The sequence below is a fragment of the Bemisia tabaci genome, chromosome 2, assembly GCF_918797505.1.
Source record: "Bemisia tabaci chromosome 2, PGI_BMITA_v3".
NCBI classification, from domain to species: Eukaryota; Metazoa; Arthropoda; class Insecta; order Hemiptera; family Aleyrodidae; genus Bemisia; species Bemisia tabaci.
Window position 1 is genome coordinate 60004188 of NC_092794.1, and position 21214 is coordinate 60025401.

General features: G+C 37.6%; 1 protein-coding gene across 2 annotated transcripts; it reads left to right on the plus strand.

Moving 5' to 3' along the window:
- Positions 1-1096: 1096 nt before the first annotated feature.
- On the plus strand, positions 1097-20697 carry LOC109042704 (heterogeneous nuclear ribonucleoprotein A1, A2/B1 homolog). Of its 2 annotated transcripts, XR_002010101.2 has the most exons (11): positions 1097-1256; positions 4788-4933; positions 5643-5763; positions 6239-6446; positions 7007-7222; positions 7651-7773; positions 8650-8757; positions 9814-9873; positions 17822-18046; positions 18725-18876; positions 20330-20697. XR_002010101.2 is itself a non-coding variant. In XM_019059596.2 (9 exons), the coding sequence occupies exons 1-8, from the start codon at positions 1242-1244 to the stop codon at positions 9864-9866; spliced, it is 990 nt and encodes a 329-aa protein (XP_018915141.2). In that variant the 5' UTR covers positions 1097-1241; the 3' UTR covers positions 9867-9873; positions 12858-13352. The 2 variants fall into 2 exon arrangements, 1 of the variants encoding a protein (XP_018915141.2); XM_019059596.2 differs by lacking the exons at positions 17822-18046; positions 18725-18876; positions 20330-20697 and adding an exon at positions 12858-13352.
- Positions 20698-21214: the final 517 nt, after the last annotated feature.

Below are 21214 nucleotides of genomic sequence, written 5' to 3' on the forward strand. Positions count from 1 at the left end.
CTATTTTCTTGTGTCTATTCTGATCTAGGTACTTTATACCTATTTTCTTTCAAGAAAATTGTTCTATCTAGAAAGTAGACATTTTCTTGATGAGCGCCACCTAGAAAGTAGATGACAATGCTACTTGGGTGACAACACAGAAACACACAGCTGCAGTAAACTTTAAAGGTGAGTTCCTTTAAAATTTATTGTCTTATCCCAAGTGCTGAATTTCTATCTGAACTTTTTGAAAGGTGCTACTTCATGACTTAAAACTACCTTCAAAGATGAAAATTGCAATGTGCCAAGTTACTCAAATTAGACTAAAAAATTTGAGGGATTTTAAGTCATCTTCAATCAATATTAAAACTTTTTCAATAATCATAAATGATCTGTATATTTAGCAGTGCTTCAGTTTAAAAAAAAAATTGTGAGAAGTCTCAAGAAAAACTCAGGAATACTCATAATCCTCTCAAAAAAGGCTGATTTGGTTAAGAATGGATTCTCTGGCTCCTATTTTTTAACTAAACCTTTCTCTGAAGGGTAATGAAACCTCTTTTCAAGTACTTAAAAGTCTGGAAGTATAGTGATGGTCAATAATTGGTCATGCCATGCGTGCTAGATTGTGGTACCTAAATGATTGAATGAATGAGTATTTTGATTCATGCGTTTAACTTTATGTAAAGGTAATGGGTCTCACTTCGAAGGAAAGTCATTATTTCAGTCGATACATGAATGTCAGCGAAAATGCCTTTTTAAGTGATGGATTCGCAAAAGTCCTTGTCTAGGACTTAACATTTGATTCTCCTTCAATCTTCATGTCCGCAACTGAGCATACACAGAACCTATCAGATGTCCTCGGGCAGGAGCCTGATAGGCTAGTGATTTTCAGAATGCAGAGGGGCTGGCCTTGGACGAGGTACATGAAAAAAGCTAAAAAATTTTCTATTTTAGACTGACAAATTTATTTCGTTCAGTAACTCTTTAGCTTTCACTTCATTCTGTTTATTCTCATCGGAAGCGGCTGGACTTTTCCCGTGGAGCCGCCATTTTGGGGCTCAACCTTCAAGGGGTGGAACCGAGGTGAAGAGGGGGTGAATGCGGCAGGTAGAGAGGGGAAAACCGCGTCTTTTCTTCTCTAATCTTGAAATAGTGGCCTAAGTCAATACGCGTTCCACCATTTTAAACTGACTTTCCATTGTATTTCCACGCACTAGTTCTTTTCAGTGTTTTATTTTTCCGTGTGAATCTCATCAAACGTCATGGGTGCTTCAGAAGTAAGTAATTTTCAATGCAAATCACTAAGACTGCATTGTTTCAGGGTAGAGAGTCTTTCAGTTCGCTTTTTCAGGCTTCGTCGACGTGCCGGTCATGGTAGCTATAGCCACGTTCTTTTCCTCAACCGGATGACCTTACTTCTTTATATGTTATGGAAATATTAAATCACCGTATTTAGACGTCGAGCTGATTCTGCAATCGTTATTTATTCGGGGGTTTAAGTTCGATGCAGGCTACCTGCTGCCATGAAACTGGCCTGTTGCCCGTCTCACCTTACTATTCCTCTTGCTTCCATTGTCTTGATCTATGCCCTCTCTATTTGACAGTGCAGATCATCTGAGTTTTTCTCGATACATGCACCAGTCTTTTTGTTCATTCATGGCTGTAGTCATTGCTTTTGTCAAGAATTATCGGGTATCTAGGTCTAGAGCAACCATCTTGTGACGGATTGGGGAGCCGATGCAAGAGATGCCACCCTGGAATAGGGCAAGGCGGATGAAGAATGGTGGTCGCATTTCGTACCCTCAGGACATCACATAGTATCGGGTACATGGGCTGGCTCAAACTAAAACTACATGGTGAAACCCATACCCTCCTGATGTCACAACGCTTCAAGATAGCAGCCAAAATCAAAACGCGATCACCATATTTTATCCGTCGTGGGGATAGGGGTGGTTGTTGGTGGTTCTATCGGTCTCCAGTAAGCTGTCCAAGCAGCTTTGACTAGTAAACCCTTGGTCGCAGGTCATTGAATTGTTTGGAGCTGACTGAGTTATGCTTAGTCTCACAGGCAAAGCAACCCAGTAGACGGACGTGCAAGGCAACAATGCCTTGATTCGAAACTCGCCCAGGAGCCAGTTTGTTGAAATTTTGTGTTTGTTGGGTCGACATAGTTAACATACGTTAAATGGCGGAGCACGATTGGTCGGCTTTGTCTTATGGCTGCTTTGTCCGGTGGAATGGACGACATACTGTCGGAAACTCAAGAGGTACCTCTAGTTTATTGTCCATTCCATCCGACAAAGCAGGGATAAGACATAGCCGACCAATCACACTCTGCCATTTAACCTAAGTTTGTCATCCATGTCAACAGTTGGATATGTCATGTCTCGGGTTTTGCCGACTGGCGACTTGGACGGTCAACCGTTGGAATTCGGCGATTTACCCCGAATCTCCACCGCGGCGGTGCGTTTTCGGGGGTTCGGCACTCTCAACGTTGTGACGGACCGCCGCCATATTTGTTTACGAAACCAAGCCTACCGATCGCATGCCCAAGCATCGTGTGCTGATCGATTATAGTATAATAATTCAAAATTAATTTTATCGTTTCAGTCGTTCCATTTTAGCCTCAATAAGCTAAGCTCACCGTTACGCGAACGTAAGTATTTGTTTACTTTTTGCAACTGTTTCACTCCACTTGTACATTGTACCAATGTCTTCATGGAGTGGGTTTTCCACCGGAATTTACGTATAAAAGTCTCCAAACGTCTCTGATTACCTAATTGGTATGAATATCTAGTATTCTCAAATTTAAATGTAGTAGCGCTGCTTGATTTTGTAACTTTTAACTTCGAAGTTGTTTGTGATACCTCTTCGTTGATGCATCAAAGGTAACACCAGCCTCTTGCCGTAATGTGTCAATATTTGCGAAAGACGTTGAACATCCAACAAATTCCATTGCTCTCAGCAGTATAAACCATTATTTCAGTATTATCCAGACCAAGATGCAAATAACTGAAGCAGTAAATGCATAAATCTCTCTTGACGCATGCTGCCTGTTGGGCTGATTGTTTATTTGTGTTGGGGTCAGAACAAAGCTGAATCAATGGCCTTTTCTAGTTCAGAGGTAACGAATTTATCTCAAGAGAATAATTTTTATTCTGTTGTAGCAGGCCTCTTATAACACGCCAGACCTAAAGTCCACATGCTTCTTTTAAGGTCAGAAAGGTCTATAAAGAAGTCAATATAAGTGAAAATTTTTTTTTCGGGCCCATCGCTACTTTTATCTGCCAAATGAAATCTACATTTTAACCATTCATGCTAGATATTTCCGAGAAATTGGGTCAGTGATGAGTCTAAGTGTGTAGACTCTGATTGGAAAATCCCACCGGACAATGACGCTGGAGTTTGAAGACAGTTACAAAAAAACAAATGTTTGCAAATTGCGTAACAGACAAGTACGAAATCCTGAAGTCTACCATAACCGTACGACTTAATGATAGAATTGAAAGATTAGATTGAATGATTAAATGTAGCTGTGCCATTCAGCTGGACCCCGGAAATCTAACTGGAGAGGTCTGTGCCTGCGGGGAGGGAGTTGGCGCTGCTGACACACTTCACAGTGAAATTGACCCAAATTGTCCCAGAAAAAATGTTTAGTACTCTCTCTGACTACGGGGGAGGGGACAATCCCTACTTGCCTGATGTGTGAGAATTTCAACCCTCAATGATAAATTTTAAATTTGAAAAAATATGTCTCCCCAGAGGGCCCCAACCCCTTTCTTGCTAGCACCATTTACATTTTTTAAACAGCAGCCTCAGTCTTGATAGCCGCTGAATGGGTTCCAGTAATGAGCAGAGATGCAAAATGCATGCAATTTCATATAAGCGTAAAATTTCCATGAAAGTATAACATTCTGCAATAGTGCCAGTAGGCCGTGAAATTCGTAATAATCAGAAAATCTCTAAATATTTAACAAAATACGATCAAACTCTTAATATTATTATAAATAATTTTTATGGTTTACACTCCTCCTAAGAAATCTTGTGTACTTTCATATCATTTTAGATTCATTTTACATCCCTGATAAGTGATGCAAAAAATATCTGAAAAGAAGGAATGAATGCTGAGGATGTCGCTCAAGACTCATACTTTCTGGGCTGCAACAATTTTTTCTCCTAGAATGCCTTGATATCAGCGAACATAGCACGCTTGTGTCATAACGGAGAAAACTACCTTCATTCACAATCAGAATTAATAATAACTTGAAAAAATAATTTAAATGTACAATTTTATTAAGTACGTGGTTGCTTCAAGTCCCTTAAAGTGTGGATCTTGCCCACGATCCATAAATTCAAAAACACACCCGGCGCAATATGCGCCGCCATGCATAGTTGTTTACATGAAAACGTTGAGTCTCGAACCCCCGGAACATGCACCCCGCGGTGGAGATTCGGGTAAATCGCCGAATTCCAACGTATGACCGACCAATCGCCAGTCGGAAAGATTCGTCATGTCTCATGGCACTGTGTCCAACAAAGAGAGCACTGTCAAAGAATGGAGGGGTACGCAATGGCCGAATGGATGGTGCCAGGCCTCTACAGGGTGCCCTGCTGGTAATCCTGGCAGCTTACTACCTCTTCTACAACCATCCTGTAACCAAATTTATCAAGAGGTCAACTGTTTCAACATTTAGTTGCTCAAATGCCTTTCTTAAGGAACACAGAAATATGTAAAACCTATACTCAAGTTATGGAATTATATATTTTCCTTACTTAAATTTTACATGTCTTTCTTTTTTTTTTTTTAGGATGCCAAGCAAGAACCAGAACAGTTCAGGAAATTGTTCATCGGAGGGTTAGATTACAGAACAGATGACGATGGCCTGAAAAGTTTCTTTGAACAATGGGGAGAAATCGTCGATGTTGTCGTAATGAAAGATCCAGTGACCAAGAAGTAAGCATTATATTTGTCTTAGTAATTTTTTTCCATTGAGAGCTCTAACTTATGCAGTGTATTTCAGTTAGCCTCAGTTTTCTCCTCGGCTGTGGCTAACTTTCTAATTGCTCGAGACACCAGTTGTTCTCTCACTTGTATGCCTCAAGGAGTTTGTTTTATTTCATGCCCAAAAACTATTTTTAATGATGACCAATGGAGTTAGAGATTATTCATAAACTTCTAAGTCCCAATTTTCGATTTTCTGTAAGACGCCATGTAAATGACAGTAGAGCCCATTTTAGATAACCTTGCCTTTTTTGATGTATTGTGGGGTTGGCAATAATCTGCGAATAAGACAAAGATTTCTATAACAAGCTTTACATTAATAAGTTAATGGTGAAGGAAAGAGTGACACAGGAAGTTTTTGTTTTAATAGTACTTAAATTACTTTTAAAAAAAACTTTCTCCGCATTTTTTTACATGAACTTCAAGCGTTATGTATATGGCATGGATTGTTTCTTTCTCCTAAATTTTTATGTAGGCATGTTTTCCAACTAATATGTGTTTCCATGTGTTTCTCAATTTGGACCTTGAGAGCCCTAAGGTCTCTTTTAAAAGTAGCTGCCTTGTGTAGAGCTGTTTAACAGCCACCTGACTTTTAATGAGGACTCATTCATGAGGAAGAAGATAAGTGATCATCTAATGACTTGTTGTCTCTTGCTTTCAGGTCCCGTGGCTTTGGTTTCATCACTTACTCAAGAGCACATATGGTTGACGATGCCATGGCACACAGGCCACACAAAATTGATGGCCGAGAAGTAGAAAGCAAGAGAGCAGTTCCTAGAGATGTAAGTATTTTATTTATTGTAGCCAGTGTGTTGACAGTAACATCTGCAGATGAAAGCAGTTGTAAGCGAAGGACATTTATGCTAAAAGAGGTCTGTCAACAAATTAGAGGAACCAAGTTTTACCCAAACGAAGAGGGTGTTGAGAGATCTTTCTTGTCTTACAATTTTCAATTCTCCCTAGAACTGAGAAAAGAAAAGAGTGGACAAATGTTACATTAGAAAATAGCACCATTCAACAGAAATTTATGTGCTAACTTAAGTGCAAGGAAACAGAAGTTTTTAAAGTGAGAAGGCCAGGAACTTTCTGCATTCTTGCAACCGATAACTGCATAACTGCATAAACTTCTTAATTTCTAACAAACAATAAATTTTATGTTTTACTCTCAAGTAAACCTCCTTTTTTTTGCAGCTTTCCTCGTCTAGTTTTTCTTTACTTCTTCTTTTGGCTTAAATGCAATTTTGTTCTTTTCCCCAGGAAATCGGAAACCCAGAAGCTAACGCAACTGTGACCAAATTATTCGTCTCCGGATTGAAAGACTCAGAAGAAGAGGACTTAAGGGAATATTTCAGCCAGTTTGGAAACATCAAAGGCATCAAAATTGTTGTAAATAAAGACACAGGAGCCAAGAGAGGATTTGCTTTCGTTGAATTTGACGACTACGATGTTGTAGATAAAATTGTCTGTGAGTATTTTTCTGTATTTTCCATTCTTTATACTGCAAAGAATTAAAGTGGTTCAATAATTTGACAAATTTTGTTGATTTGCAGGGTGTCTACAAGTCCGGAAATAGTACTGATTTTTTAAGGGCGGTCCGGAAGTACTGAAAAAGTGTGAAAATTCTGAAAAAAGGTCCGGAATTTCTTTTTTTAAATTTTTTGTGATTTTTGTTGGAATTTCAAATTTTTGGAATTTTTCTAATTTCGTCAAATGGAGGTTCTGAAAAAGAATGGAATTTTTCTGTTGGAAGAGGTACTGAATTTCTTGAGAATGTACTTAAAAAGTACTGTATAAGCACTTACTTTTGACCAGCCTGTTTTAGTAGACACCCTGATTTGGTATGGAATTAGCTTTATGTTAATAAAGTATGGGTTATCAAGAAAGGGTTTTTAACCTGAAATAAATGTCACAGGTTTGTATTTAATTGTGGTGGGTATTTAAGTGCTACTACCAGTATGTGAACAATCAATGCAATTAATGGTATTAATTATGGTTTACTGATACCTTATGTCTGTGTCTTTGCAGTGAGCAAGAAACACACAATCAAAGGAAAATTGGTTGACACAAAGAAAGCTGTAAACAAAGGTGACATGCCCATGGGTGGCGGCGGTGGCCGTGGCGGTATGGGCGGACGAGGGCGAGGAGCCGGTCGAGGATCCAGCCGTGGTGGTGGCGGCGGTGGAGCCTGGGGCGGCAACAGCTGGGGTGGTCGTGGTGCTAGCGGCGGCAACTCCTGGGGTGGTAAGTCAAATTATTTTCTAACATTTTGTGGTAATATATTTATGTCAGTGTCTTACATGATAAACTCAGGATGGACTGAGTAGTCAACGTTTACAGCTGTGGCAATAGTGAATTTTTCCCGGGTTTTTACTTGCAAACTCTAAAGCTTCCAAGTATTCCTGAGTAGCCGAAAACCTGCAAGTATTGAGACAAATGTTCATGTTACCGTCCACAGTGGATCCTAGTCATCTGAAGCAACATTTTTAGTCAAATATATTATCTCTGAATAAAGTAGGAGCAATCTTAGCAAAGTATAGTCATAATCTTAGAATGAAGTAGATGTAATGTAATATGTTTTGTACTAACTGTACTCGGCATTCAAACCAGAAATATCCATATGGAATTGCTTTATTCAATCTAATTGTGAATTCTATTTTTGTGCTGTTCAGGAAATGGTGGTGGTAGCATGAAGAGCAATTACGGTCCATGGGAGAGCCAGCAAAGTGGCGGCTGGGGAGGCCAACAAAGCCAAGGTTGGGGTGCTGCACCTGCTGCAGGTGGAAACTTCGGTGGTAAGTCTTGTCATCATATTCGTAGCTGAAGAGTTTTAACTCTTCTTTTGCAGTTTTCGAAGTTTTGTTTTTCATGCCATGAGAAAATATCACAACCACATTTTCATGTATGTAGGACCTCTGCAAAGCACATTAAAAAGAAAGATGTCTTGAGTCCATGCAAATAACTTACTGAGAGCCTTGTCTGACTTAAACCAATATTCGCCCTGCTACCGAATATCGACTGATATCTTTTAGAAGGAGAGCATCGGAAGCAGTTGCTAGCTCACCCAAATCTCATTTTTACCATAGTACAAAATATTGTTTTCAGAAATATGGATATGTTTCCTTTATAAAGTGTATGTCCCTTTTTTGCTGTAAGAGACTTTGCTGCATATTTTTTTAACTTCTGATATTGCTGCAACAGATTCCCTCGTTTTGAAGGAAAATCAGACTTTGGTATTTTGTGCTACATTTTAGCCAGAAGTATACAAATTTTTCCTCTCCATTAATGAGCATCTACGTATCTCATAGTTTTTCATGCCTGTAACATTAAAGGCTGCTGCGTGGTAGAGGAAGCATTATTTTCCCTCCAAAAGAGGGGGTTTGGGGGACGAAAAAGATTTAACTTTTCTTTCAGTGATCAAAACATACTGTAGACTTTATATCTGTTTGTTTTCATTGCACAAGGGTTGTCTTCAGTATTCTGGTGGGTCTGGATCTTCCAATAAAATGAGCATGTTACCATTATTTGAGAAGAAAATCCACAGGGAGCATTATTATTACTTTGGAACAGTATAATCACTTGCTGCTTTGGTTATGACAATTTAGTTTTTATGCGAGTTTGTCCTGATTTAGTTTTCCACTTTTTACCGTTGCCTTTTTATGAATTTGCAGGAAGTTCTGGCGGCTGGGGTTCCGGTAACGATTATCAACAAGGATACGGTGGTGGCCCAGTCAGGAATAGTTTTGGTGGTAACAGGAGTGCACCCTACGGAAGTGGTGGTAAGATCTATCCTTCTTCTTTCATTCCATTTAAAAGTTTGGTCTTTCAATGCTTAGGATAACCTGAACATCCTTTCAATTAAACTGTGAGGAATTTCAGGTGTTAAAAGCCATCAAAATTGATGGAAGAAAGTTGATAATTTTTCACTTCTTATCCGTTCTACAGTAAGTCTGTTGCTCACAGAGAGGTTCTTAAAACGTATGATGAGAAGATTATCGGTAATATTGTTCAAAAATCATATCAAGCAAAGCAGGAATGATGGAACTTGGCTCCTTTACACAGTTTTGTCATGGCAAGGTGCATTTAAGTATCCTTAGTATTATTCTACAAAATGGCAAGTTAACAAAGGAAACAAGGATTTCCACATTGTTTTATAGGCAACTTAGACCCGAGGATGGGGACCAAGAACCTCAAAATGGCTGTGCTCCAACAGCCTACCTATAGTTCAAATACTGTACAAGTGAACAAGCTATAAACACCGAAATACCACCGTATTTGAAGTGTGAACAAAGGAGTCAACCAAACTCAATCGAAATAAGCCAATCTTGCAAGCTTTTATCAGTTTTCGAGACTCCTGTTCAGTTGTTGGGACAAATGTTTTATGAACTACAGAACTATATATCAGGAAACTTGAAGTAGTTTGCAGATACTGGGTTGTTTATTTGGGTTAAGTTTCCTTGCATCTCTCTTGGGGGTTATCGCGGGCAACTAGTGCAGCTAGGCAACTAGAGTTAAAAGTGCTCGGGATCATGGGAACTTGAAGGGATGTGAAAATTCATTTTACACTTTCACCAGAAATTCACAAATCATCTGTAGGCACTATTACACAGTGCAAACTTTTTATTTGCTGTTGATGTAATAATAACCAAAAAATCATCATGGTCAATGTAATTCTAATAGAACATCAGCTTTTCAGGTCTGTAGGGTAATAATGAACAATAATGGGTATGGGTAATGGGTCTGGTAATTTGGGGTAATATTTAAATCCCTTCTGAAAGAAAGGAAGCAGGGCTCAATTATTTTCATTGACTAATTTAAACTTAATTTTCCTGAAGGTGGCGGCTACGGAGGTGGCAGTTACGGCGGTGGCCGAGGTGGACGTTACTAAAGCAGAGGTAAGATTTTTATTTTCGATTTATAATGCTCCAAGGTGCTTCTCTTAATAGTTCAAATTTCCTGTAATTAAGGACAAAGGAGAATGTTCCTACAACAAATTGCACAGCACCTAAAAAATTGCCCCGAACTTACTTGCATTCACACTCAGAGAAAGCTTGTGAAAAATGGCTGATTGAATGTGAATGAGGGACTTGGGATTCTCTTCAGTAGCTATTGGTACAACCATCGTTATGCAATCATCGCTTGCTTCATGCCAAAATTTAATATGCAAGGATATGTAGTACACACATGTAGGTTTTTTTTTCTTTTCCTTTTTTTTTTTTCTCACACTTCTTCATTGACTCACAGGATTGATCATTACAATTGTCAAGGGTGTCTACAGGATAACAAAACCAGGAATATCAAAATAAAAAATTTCCTTCAAAAATGTAAGATCGAGGAATAGGAATTTTTTCTCTGTCCTCTAAATTGTCTTTTCAGCTCAAGAGAAAATTCCTGAAAGTTGAAACTTTGTTTGAGGGAGAACTACTAGGGGGGACCCAAAAAAAACCGGAATTTTGCTGTAACTTGGCAATAATGGTAAATATTCAGGTTCCACCGCTAGGAGGTGTAACTAGGAGCTATGAAGCGTCACTGGGCCAAATTTCAACATCGTAGCACATTTTCTTTCCATTTTGGCGAGGCTTGTTTTCAGGGGTGTTTGACGACTTCGTAGTTTTTGAAGATGGGTCAATTTCAGTAACAACACTTAGAGCTCAAATTTTTCTCTCGTGCTCGATAAAATACGGCTTTCTCCGTTAACCTTTTAAAGTACTGTTTCTGAAGGACAAGCCTTATCAAAAAGTTCAGTGTAAGTACGGTTTTTCAGTTTCACAATGGTCTGTATCGTCCGAAACCCCTGTACGGCTCTAAACCGCTATCGCCATCGGCTAGAACCGATGAAAACATGAAATAAATCGCGTTTTTGTGAATGAACATGATTAAATATCGTTTTGTCTACTAGCAGATATCACTTGGATGTAATACAGAAATATTCAGAACATTGTTGTGAAAAATTTTGGCATAAAACGCGTTGTTGCCGAATTGATCCCCTATTTTGCGCGCTAGCCGTTGACGGCCGCCTGGCGTTCAGCCTACGTTCGAACAATAAATCACACTTTAAAACGAAGAAAAACATTTGTTCACTTATGTTATAGGTAAATAATGTTCCCAGCAACATTCACTCCAAAAATTAACACAGTTTAGCCACACGTAGCCTACGAAAATCACCTATCTTCAAAAACTACGAAGTCGCCAAATACCCCAGAATCCAAGTCTCGCCAAAATGGTAAGAAAATGTGCTACGATGTTGAAATTTGGCCCAGTGACTCCTCATAGCTCCTAGTTACACTTCTTAGGGGTGAAACCCAAATATTTTCGATTGTTGCCAAGTTACAGCAAAATTCCGGTTTTTTTTGGGTCCCCCCTCGTATGGACAACAAGATCACTTTAATTTAAACATTTAACAACAAATTTTAAATTTAAAAAAATTTAACAACAACGAACAATAAAAAATAGAAGGAATTTTACCATCTTGGTCAGGGAAAACCTGAAAGAGCTGTCAAACTTTTCTTCCTCAAGTTTGTAGGCACCTTGACTAGAGAAAAAGCCCATGATTCTGACTTGTCAGTATCTTGGCCATAGCATCTGTGCGGTACTATTGTCCTGTTTCGAACAACTTTCTCTCTAATTTTGTCTCTTCCTTATGATGTCAGTGGAAAAGCCTCGTTCTTGAAATCTATTAGCATTGACAGCATCAAGTTTAACTGGGAACTTGTTTTTTATCAGGTGTAAATGGAAAGATGACTATTCTGAAGGATCAAGGGAAATGAATGGGCTGAAATGAATGTCCCAAGATTAAAGAGAGAGCTATAGAAATAGTTTGATTTTTCCCAACTTTTTTTTTTTGTCGTCACTGTATGTGCATTTCTGTTCATACGGGAGGAGATGCCCGAGCTGACCATTTAGTCAACATACAAGCATTCTTTAAATGTGGCCTACATGTCGCATGTTCAATTCTTTTACTTTTTATTCCTGAAACATATAATTGTTACAACAGCAAACAGTTCGTTATTTTCATTTGCACTTTTTGGTTTTGCGTTGATACCAGAGTCAGTTAATCGCCTCATGACCTTTTGACATTTATGACTGAGACATTTCTGCTGATGCCTTTTTTTCCTTTCGAACTATCATTTTCATTAGCCCCATTCACCAAGTTTCAAAGCATAAATTTCATTTCTGTTAGTTTTGTTGGCTATTATCGGCTCTCTGCGTACCGAATAATACTCTCTTTTCATTGACCTTTAATGCTGGTATTAATATTTATCTATTTCTATTTTTTCCTCTTTTTTAAACGATTTTTCTCTCTTCTTCTTGTAGCGAAAAGTTTTGATTAGTGCTAATATTTTTTTCTGAGAAAAATCTGAAAATTGGTTAAAAGGAGACATGACATGCTTGAGAATTTTTTAGGTCAGCATGCTATTTTGTCCCAGCACCTCAAAAACTAATCAAGGTTGTCAGGTGCATCAGAAATCCCGAGCTATCATAATTTTTAGGTTCATGCATTAACTGGAACAAGTTGTTCTCTTCTGATTGTCTTAATGTTTTATTCTCATTGTGACTACTCCAAAAGATATTAAGTTTGTTGTCCTCTACGATGGAAGTGAAATATGCATTTCAAATGCTTTTAACTGCTTGATACGTGCACCTCCTCTCTTCGCTTTACATTTTGCCTCTTTCTCTCTATTTCTGTCGAACATGTTACAACCTTTGGAGGCAGTTCTTTGGGCAGAACTTACTTAGGGAGCACTTCTTTTTCTCTTAATTCTGAATAGTAAGAAGTTTTACTCAACTCAGTTCTTGTGTTTTAGTCTTTGGCTATCTGTTTAGCGAAATGTCAGACTCTTTATTAATGATACACTATGATTTTTTTGCTGCTATCTAGGTAGGAGAGGCAGTGTAGGTTATCTCGTATGAAATTAGGCATGAGACTTGACCTAAATCTAGGCGATTGAGGCGTCAGATAACTCCCACAAATGAGAAGATAATCTCTAGGAAGACCTCTTAATATCATCTAGGAAGAACTCGTATTTATCCTCTAGGAAGAACTCTTAATTCTACTTCAGTGTTGTGTGCTGTCAGTTTTAAATTCATGTGTGTACTTTTTTTCTCATTACTTTGTGCAGTATTCTCATTAAAATAAGGACTAGTTGATTCAATCACAAGATAATAAAAAATCTTACCAATTAATTTTTATCACATTTTATTATTGATCCACAAAGTTGGCTTTCATTCCAATGATAGTGTTGTAATGATTATGTTTTAATCATCTCCTTTACCTATTTATCAGTTTATCTCTTTTATCATAAAGACTTCATTTTTCTCAATGTAAAATAACTTCATATTTATTTATAATAAAATACAAAGATGTCACGTAAAAGCGGTTTTAATTCATTTGAGCAGACAGTTGTTGTAGGCCAATCATACCTTAAGCGATAGCTTGTTAATGTCAGTTATAAACTGGGCTGGTAATTAAGATTTTAGTAACTGATTAGTCGACCTTCATTTCTACTTTAGTAAAATCTTAATCTTTATACTTCTTTGAAACCTAGGGTTTTAATTTTTTCTTATTCCTGAATTCATTTTTCCCCACTATTATTAATCGGAGAAGAAAAGCCAAGCTTCAATATTTAACGAACAATTCAAGACATGTTTCACTATCGTCCGTCAGCACCAAGGATTCAATTTGACAGGTATCGCTCTTACTTGAAGAGTCAAATGTTAGTCATGTTTATTTTATGTAAATCTATCTCTCCTAGCCCTGCCAAAAAATTAGTTTCATGCAAACCCCATTATGACAAGTAGTCAAAGGTTGATGCCAAGTCCCTAATCAATGTTGAAAATCTTGACTGGGAAAGTAAACTGAATCAACATGTATTTCTTTCTTTCTTTTAGGAAGTAAGGGTAGTAGCATAATTTTATATTTTATAGTTATATTAAAAAAAGTGGTTTAGATCAGCAGATATGTGTAAGAAGAAAACTTAATAATTTTTTTAAATTCTCTCCTTTTTTTCATGTTGCCTAAATGTTAAATTTTGTTTCTAAATTCTGAATGTTAGGAATACTTTTTCCGGTGGAAATACATGAATACGTTTTTGCGCTCTGACACTTAAAGCAAAAGATTCTTTCTTTCTCAGAAAATTTCCCCTCCTTTACAAATAATCTAATCTACTTTTCCTCCTTTCAAACAAAGAATTTGGTTGGAAAAAGCTGGAAAAATGAATTAATTTTGGTCTCTGCTGATTTAAATGGATAAAAAATCCTGGAAGTGTTGGGAGGAGAGGCTTTCTACAAATCATGTAAGGCTAAAGTTACTGATTACGGTTTCCACTCAACCCCTTCAATATTCCGTAATTATGCTCTGGATCCCCCTTTTGAATGAAGTAATGTCAGTTCTTACTACACTCACAACCATTTCCGATAATCCTGTGTGTTACCCTTTAAGTACTTCAAATTGACATTGCTCTCTTTAAGCATAAAACATTCCTAGAATTTCAGTTATGAAACTCTAATGAAACAGAAATAAACAATCTACGGAATCATTGGTTGAAAATAAAGTCCAATTAAATTAATGTACTCTTCAAGAGCCGATCTACTTACCATCCTCACTCCGCTGAGTGTCAGGAGATGTATCATCAGCCCCCATTGAGCAACCCAGAATGGTTGACGCACTAAAATTTCCTTACCACTTGAAGTCAGGTACAAAATTATGAACGTTAAGACACAGTTTGGCGGTTACTATTTTCTTGACTCATAATTTTTTTAGCCAGGTCTCTTTCGGCAATTAGCAAATGTATTCATAAGGCGCATCCAGAGCTCAAGAGTATGAGGAGGTCTTGTTACATTGAACTTACCTCTTCCGATGTGAGAGAAGGCATTTAGTTTTGATGTTTTTAAAATTGTAATGCCATTTAGATAAATCCGGTCCCATCAATTTAAGACGATTATGAAGAGATCATTTCTACTCGTGAAGGAAAAATTACATGAAGGACTTAGAAGATTATTTAAGTTATTAGTGTTGATTTTCCTTTTGAGGAGTGCCCTAAAAATTAAACGTCTCCATTTAAATGAGGGCTCTTATCTGTAATAGGGTGAGCAATGTATTTGTTTCAACACGTTAGCATGCTATGTAACAAACATGTCTTGTGACCTTATGTAGGATGGAACACATTCGAAAACTGAATAAGTGCAAGTCATTTATTTTTCCCTGGACTTACTGCCTTTTCCTTTCAGTGTTGAAAATAATCCTCCGAGATATCTTACTTTTCATGAAGGATTCCCAGTATTGCATTTTTCAATTTCAGAATTTAAGAAAAAATGTAATTAAATTAATTTTAACTATACTATTTACTTGAGAGTGTGAGTATTAAATAGAAAAAACTAGGGGGGTAATCTCAAGTTATGATAATGTGCAAATTTGGAGGATACTGTTAGTTCGCATGGATCTATGAAGAGGAGGCTGATAATTGTTGAGGTTGGCTGAAACTCCTTGAAGTCTATTGACCATTGAGAACATTTGTTTACTTAAATCTGTGACTTTTGAGACATAAGAGAACTTACAAGCTCTTTTAAAAATGGATCAGCTTTTCTACGTTAAAGAGTGAACTCTTAAAAGGCTGAACTCTCCCCATGTAGGAACTGATTAGCATGTAGATAAATACTTAGCCTATTGAAAGGAGCTAACTGCTCTTAATCCTGGTGGTATATTGTCAGCTTGTGTGGACATACATTTGAGGAGTACTTGAAAAGAGGGAGGTAAGTTACCTCGAAAGTTGTAAAAAGTGCAGTTTTTTATCTTTATTTTCATTTCTTTATATTTATATATTTATTTATTGATAAAATGGATTCTTATTCATTGGTACCTATCCCGGCAAGTATCAAGAGCTAGAAGAAAACTTTTGAGTCACAAATTTTATGCAGTTTTGGATTGTAACATTTCGCTGACAATTTTGAAGTTCCTCAATTTTGACAGCACCTGTTATTTATTACCTTCACTGTCTACTTCTCTTCCGCGTAGAAGTTATCGTTTTTTATTTATCCTCTTAATAGGCCCTGATAGCATGCAGCATAAGAAAAGGAAGTATAGATGAACCAGGTGCCATGCTTGGTTGGTTAGATCTGTTCCTTTTAAGTGATAGCCAATTCTGGATTGAAAGTTACTGCTCTGTTTTTTATTCACTGTAGTGTGTATCGTCTGATGATGATCTTATACTTGTCGTGTGTTTATTGTGTAATCCAATATTTTGTCATCAGCAAAGACCATTTGAATTGACCACAAGTAAAGATGAAACAATTTTTTAGGAGACCAAACCTCTTATTAATTACTCCTGACACTAGTTATGCAACTTTTTAACTATCTACAAATCGGCGGTGAAGCTGAAAAATTTTGTATCTCTGCCGCGGTGTTTCAAAATCTCTGCCTCTGTCATATTTTGAAAAAAGAGATCAAATCATCTATCAGGGCATGAAATTTTCCCAAAATATTCTGTACGTAGACAAGCAAAATCATCCTAAATTTTTAAGAAATGATGCTGAGAAGTCTCCCACATAGAAAATAGAGTGTGAAAAGAAATCTGCAACATCACAAACCAAGAAATGCGTTTCTGCAGTTTTACCACTGAAATATCTTTTGTGCATCAAAAAATCAATGCACTGTCATGCTAACTATCCTTAGAAGTTTGAACATTAATTCCGTGTGGCTTCTCCCATATTTACCAAAAAGAAATTATCCTTAGAAGTTTGAACATTAATTCCGTGTGGCTTCTCCCATATTTACCAAAAAGAAATTTTGAAGTTGGTATGAGTGAGCAATATTCTATTTCCTGTACTATCTGTATTCTCAGTTAATGAGAAGAACCCTCAGCTATTCAAATATTAGTTTGAGTGTCTACTGCCCCTCTGTTTCTATTCTTCCACCTAAAAATCAATCTGAAAGGAGGAAATGAGGTGTAAAATATGGCTGTAAACATTTCCAGAATTTAAGGAAGCTTATCAGCATCATAATTCTTGATCGAATGCTAGGAAATTATAGGAGCATCCCAGTCCATTGTAGCTTGGTAAGTCCTCACTAAATGTTACAAATTATCCATTTTCTCATTTTTTACTCAATTTTTTGGTATTGTCTCTTAGCGCTTCTCTAATCATCCCTTCTCTTTTCCGTCAAATTTCTCTCTTCAGCACTTCAACAGGCTCTGATGGAGTATGCAATATACCAGTAACTATTTTTTTTTTTTTTTTTAACTTCGAATGCTCGAACCTCACACTGGTGTTGATATTTCCTCCCCTGTCTCAAGTACCTTGTGTATCCTCAAGTTTTTCCCTTGTTATGATATTTTTAGTAGCTGTCATTAAATGAACAAAAATGTGAGTTTCCTATGTTGTTACAGGACTCTTGAACTTGGGGTTTTCAGTGGCAGGACATCTGCAGGAAGGTCGCTCTTGAATTACAGCCTCTAAAGTAGGATATTTTAAATTCTAAAGATGCACTAAGGAATGTAGGTAGGCCAACATATCTTACCTTTTTTAGGCTCAAAAACAACCAGGACTCAACAGAAAATATTTGCAGAATCAGAAATGTTAGGAGGTTGGGTAAGGCTTTAAGGACTATTCTTATCTTCATATTATGTTAAGTTAATAGGCCAATTAATATTCAGTGTTAAATTTTAAGGCTCAAATGTGAAGATGGTGTAAGATTATAGGAACACTTCACTTTCAGTTACGGCTCATATTTCCCATCACACTTCAATGATTAAAAAGTTCAATTATCTATGCCCCATTATGAAAAACGTCATTAGGTCATTGCTCATTAATTATCCTTTGGCCTAAAAGATAATGTGTTTTCTTTTTCAGCGTCATACTAATGCAAATGAATGCAACGCAACACTAAAGAAGGTATAAAACTTATGAGGATGCCCTCCAGACTGCAATCGATCTCAACACCCCTGGATGGAGTGGAGACTTGCAACTTTTTCCAGTAAATCCTTGTCATTGCACAGCCACAAGAATTCTTGGAGTGACACTTGTTTGCCGACAACCTTACAGAGATGTCTTCTCCTGCTATGTATTTCTAATACCGTAAGTATCCTATATCCTCAACTTACGTTTTATTAAAAGCCAGTTTTCATTAGCTGTTTACTTTTTAAACTTCAAATCTCTCAGAGTGTATGTGTGTGGGTTTTTTCTTTTCCATGACAAGCATGGAAGGTGGCATTGCAGGAAACTTTTTGTTATGTGTTCATATCTTTCAGATTTTAGATTTATGCTCAAAAAGGTTGAATCAGCATATATTGTATGGTTTCAAAGAGTCGGTGTCAGATGAAGCCTTTTGTATGGAAATTTTTCCAAGGAAATGAACCATAAAAATATCAGTGACCTGATGGAGTATTTCTTAGCAGCTCCAGGCGCGTTGCACCATGCCCTTTCGATCAATTTTTCTTATTGTATCACTCAAAAGTATTCATTGAGCCAAGCTTATTGTTTTCTTCTCAACTTTTTTTGATAATGGCAACCGGGAGAAAAGCTCACACGAAAGTGCAAAAAATTATGGTAGCCGAAAATGGGTTTCGAACTGCTTGCTCATTGCCTTTGAATTCATGCATCAAGATGGTGGTAGAATTGGTTGAAGAAGAATACGCGATAGTAGCCCTATCTAATTTCTCGCAACACAGGCCTGGAGTTTCCTCACCAAGGCTATCTCTTCACTTCTTTCCAACATTTAATTTGATTATAGCGATATATTTTGTTCTTTTGCAGATTTTCCTTCAGGCTTCATCCTTATCTCTCCTCATGGTTCCTTTGTCGAATCTTCAAGATGATTTGACTTTTCGTAATGGTGGCGTAGTTTCTAAAGATGAAAGCACAAATCTGCCTGCAGTATGACAAAATAGCAAGCTCTCAATTGGATGGTGAGTAATTAAATAAATACTGATATTTTTGTTGCGGCTCTCTATCATTGTAGCATGAGAGATTTCCTCCTGATTTCAAGGCCATTTTCGTCTCACTTTTACTTTTGAAAGCATTACATCTTTTACTACACGTGACATCATGTCAGTTACTGACGAGGAACAATTAAATATTTTTTGTTTTGTGAAGGAAGAAAACAGAGTCTTTCCTAAAGATGAACATACCCTAACCAGGGTTAAAACTTAACTACGTGAATTCAAGCATAAATCATAGCAACTTTGCAAATGGACAAAACGCACTCTAAGAAGCAGTGTCTCAATAATACCAACAGCAGTGTTGTCTTCGGGACAGTAGGAGCAAGTTCTAGTCCGGGCAGAAGCCTTCCAACCACCTATTGTGGAAACGAAGACCCTCAGGACAGGCCAATTGTAGTGCTACTCTTTACAAACTGAAATTGATCATCAACGTCTCAATACATCGTGTGATCTCAATAAAATTTGAATCCGATAAACAAGAAGGAATTCCTCTATTCACCTCTTATACCAGGTGATCAAGATTGCACTAAGGTTTCTTTGGGTTATTTCAGGTCTAACAAGGTCAAGAATCGCAGGAAAGAATAAGGGATTGACCCATAGGAATCTGAGTTTCATAGCCATGTGGCCATTTTTGGGGTTGAAAGAGGGTTCCATCTTCAAAAGTCAGAGTCTCTGGCAGTATTTTGATATCATTCCATCAAAATCAGGAAGTACCAAACATATTAACCCAAGTCAACACCAAAATGTCCAAAATCTGTTCATCCCTGTCCGAAATACTGACCCTTAATTGAGGGGACAGAAATACCAGTTGCAAAATTGACACCAAAGCTCAGAATAAGGAAATTTTCCCAGGAAATTGGATCCAAAGAATCCGAAGTTGTTATCATGTGTTGTAGCCCCTCAAGGCTTCACTGCTGGGGAACAGGAGGATCTCAAACCTTCTGAATTTACAAGTTTCAGGAACTCCTGTGCCTCATCATCAGGGGCTTAAAGACCATCAAATTCAAATTCTTTGGGTCGGATTTCTTCAGAGAACATCTTCGTTCCTTTCCTAAATGTCAATTTGGTGACCTGGTGTTTTGTTGAGGGGGATCTGTCCTCCACCTATAGGGGTCCATACTTCAGACAGGGATAGGTAGACTTTGGACTTGTGACATCGACTTCAGGCTCTTCCCAATTTTCATAAAATAGTTTCAAAATTTTCCCGGGAACTTCTACTTGAAAAATTAGGAACCTCCCCTCTGTGTATCCTCAAAGGTAGCAGGGAGATTCCTGGGAGTCAATCTCCTATTTGTTCCCAAGGTCCCTGATCAGACTTTGTCTGACCTCAAATAACAAAGCATAAGCCTGGCATATGTCGTCTTAATCACTGTGCGCTGCGGCAACTTTTTTAACATATTCGCATTTTGTGGTCTGTTAGCGTTCTGCGGGCGTTTCAATGGCAGTAAGATGGGTAACTTTTGCACGCGCATTGGGATTGGCGGCACGCGCACCATGCAGGCTCTGAAGTCTACCTGGAGATTGCAAGCGGTAGAGGCAGCAAGCGCATCGGGGATATTTACACAACAGTAAATCCTAGCATGGCGGCATGAACTACTGCCACTATCAGGTGACAATCAATCAGCCCGAAGACACAAGCATTTTCGACACTGACAGAAAGACTGATTATCTTTGTTTAACAACGTAAATATGTTGAATAAATTAATTTGCCTCCAAAGAAAGTGTTTGACATACTCACATCTGTAAGCAGCTTTTACACCTAATCTGAATTTAAATTGATTCAATTTATCTTCTCTCAGTAAGTAATTACTCTAAAAATATTTTTGAGACCCCAGCAAGTGATATCTCCTTTCATATGCTTCAAAGCAAAAGTGCAGTTAGTACTGAAACTGCGGCGGAACTAGCACCTTTAAAGTTGTAATAGGTGTCTCAATTCATTTCAGAATTCTTTCTAAAGTTGATTGTTCCTAAAAAGACAGTGTATAAAATACTAAAATTCGTTGCTCGTAATCTAACAAGAGCCAACTTTTAGGTCCTATTGGCATCCTCTCAAGGACTGCCACCAAGCATGTTAATTCCTCACATGCCAATTTTGACTCACAAAATGAGGTTTTTTTTCTCTTGAGAAAAACATTTTAAGTCCATGTTCTCTCTGTAAGAATACAGGTGCATATGGGGACCTTTCCAACCAAACAGCTCATACCCATGTCAACGTTGCTAAGATTGTGCAACTTTTCCTTTCATTTACAAATATTCAAAAGCATCCACATTATAAGTTTCCCTGCCAATATATTCAGAAAAATGG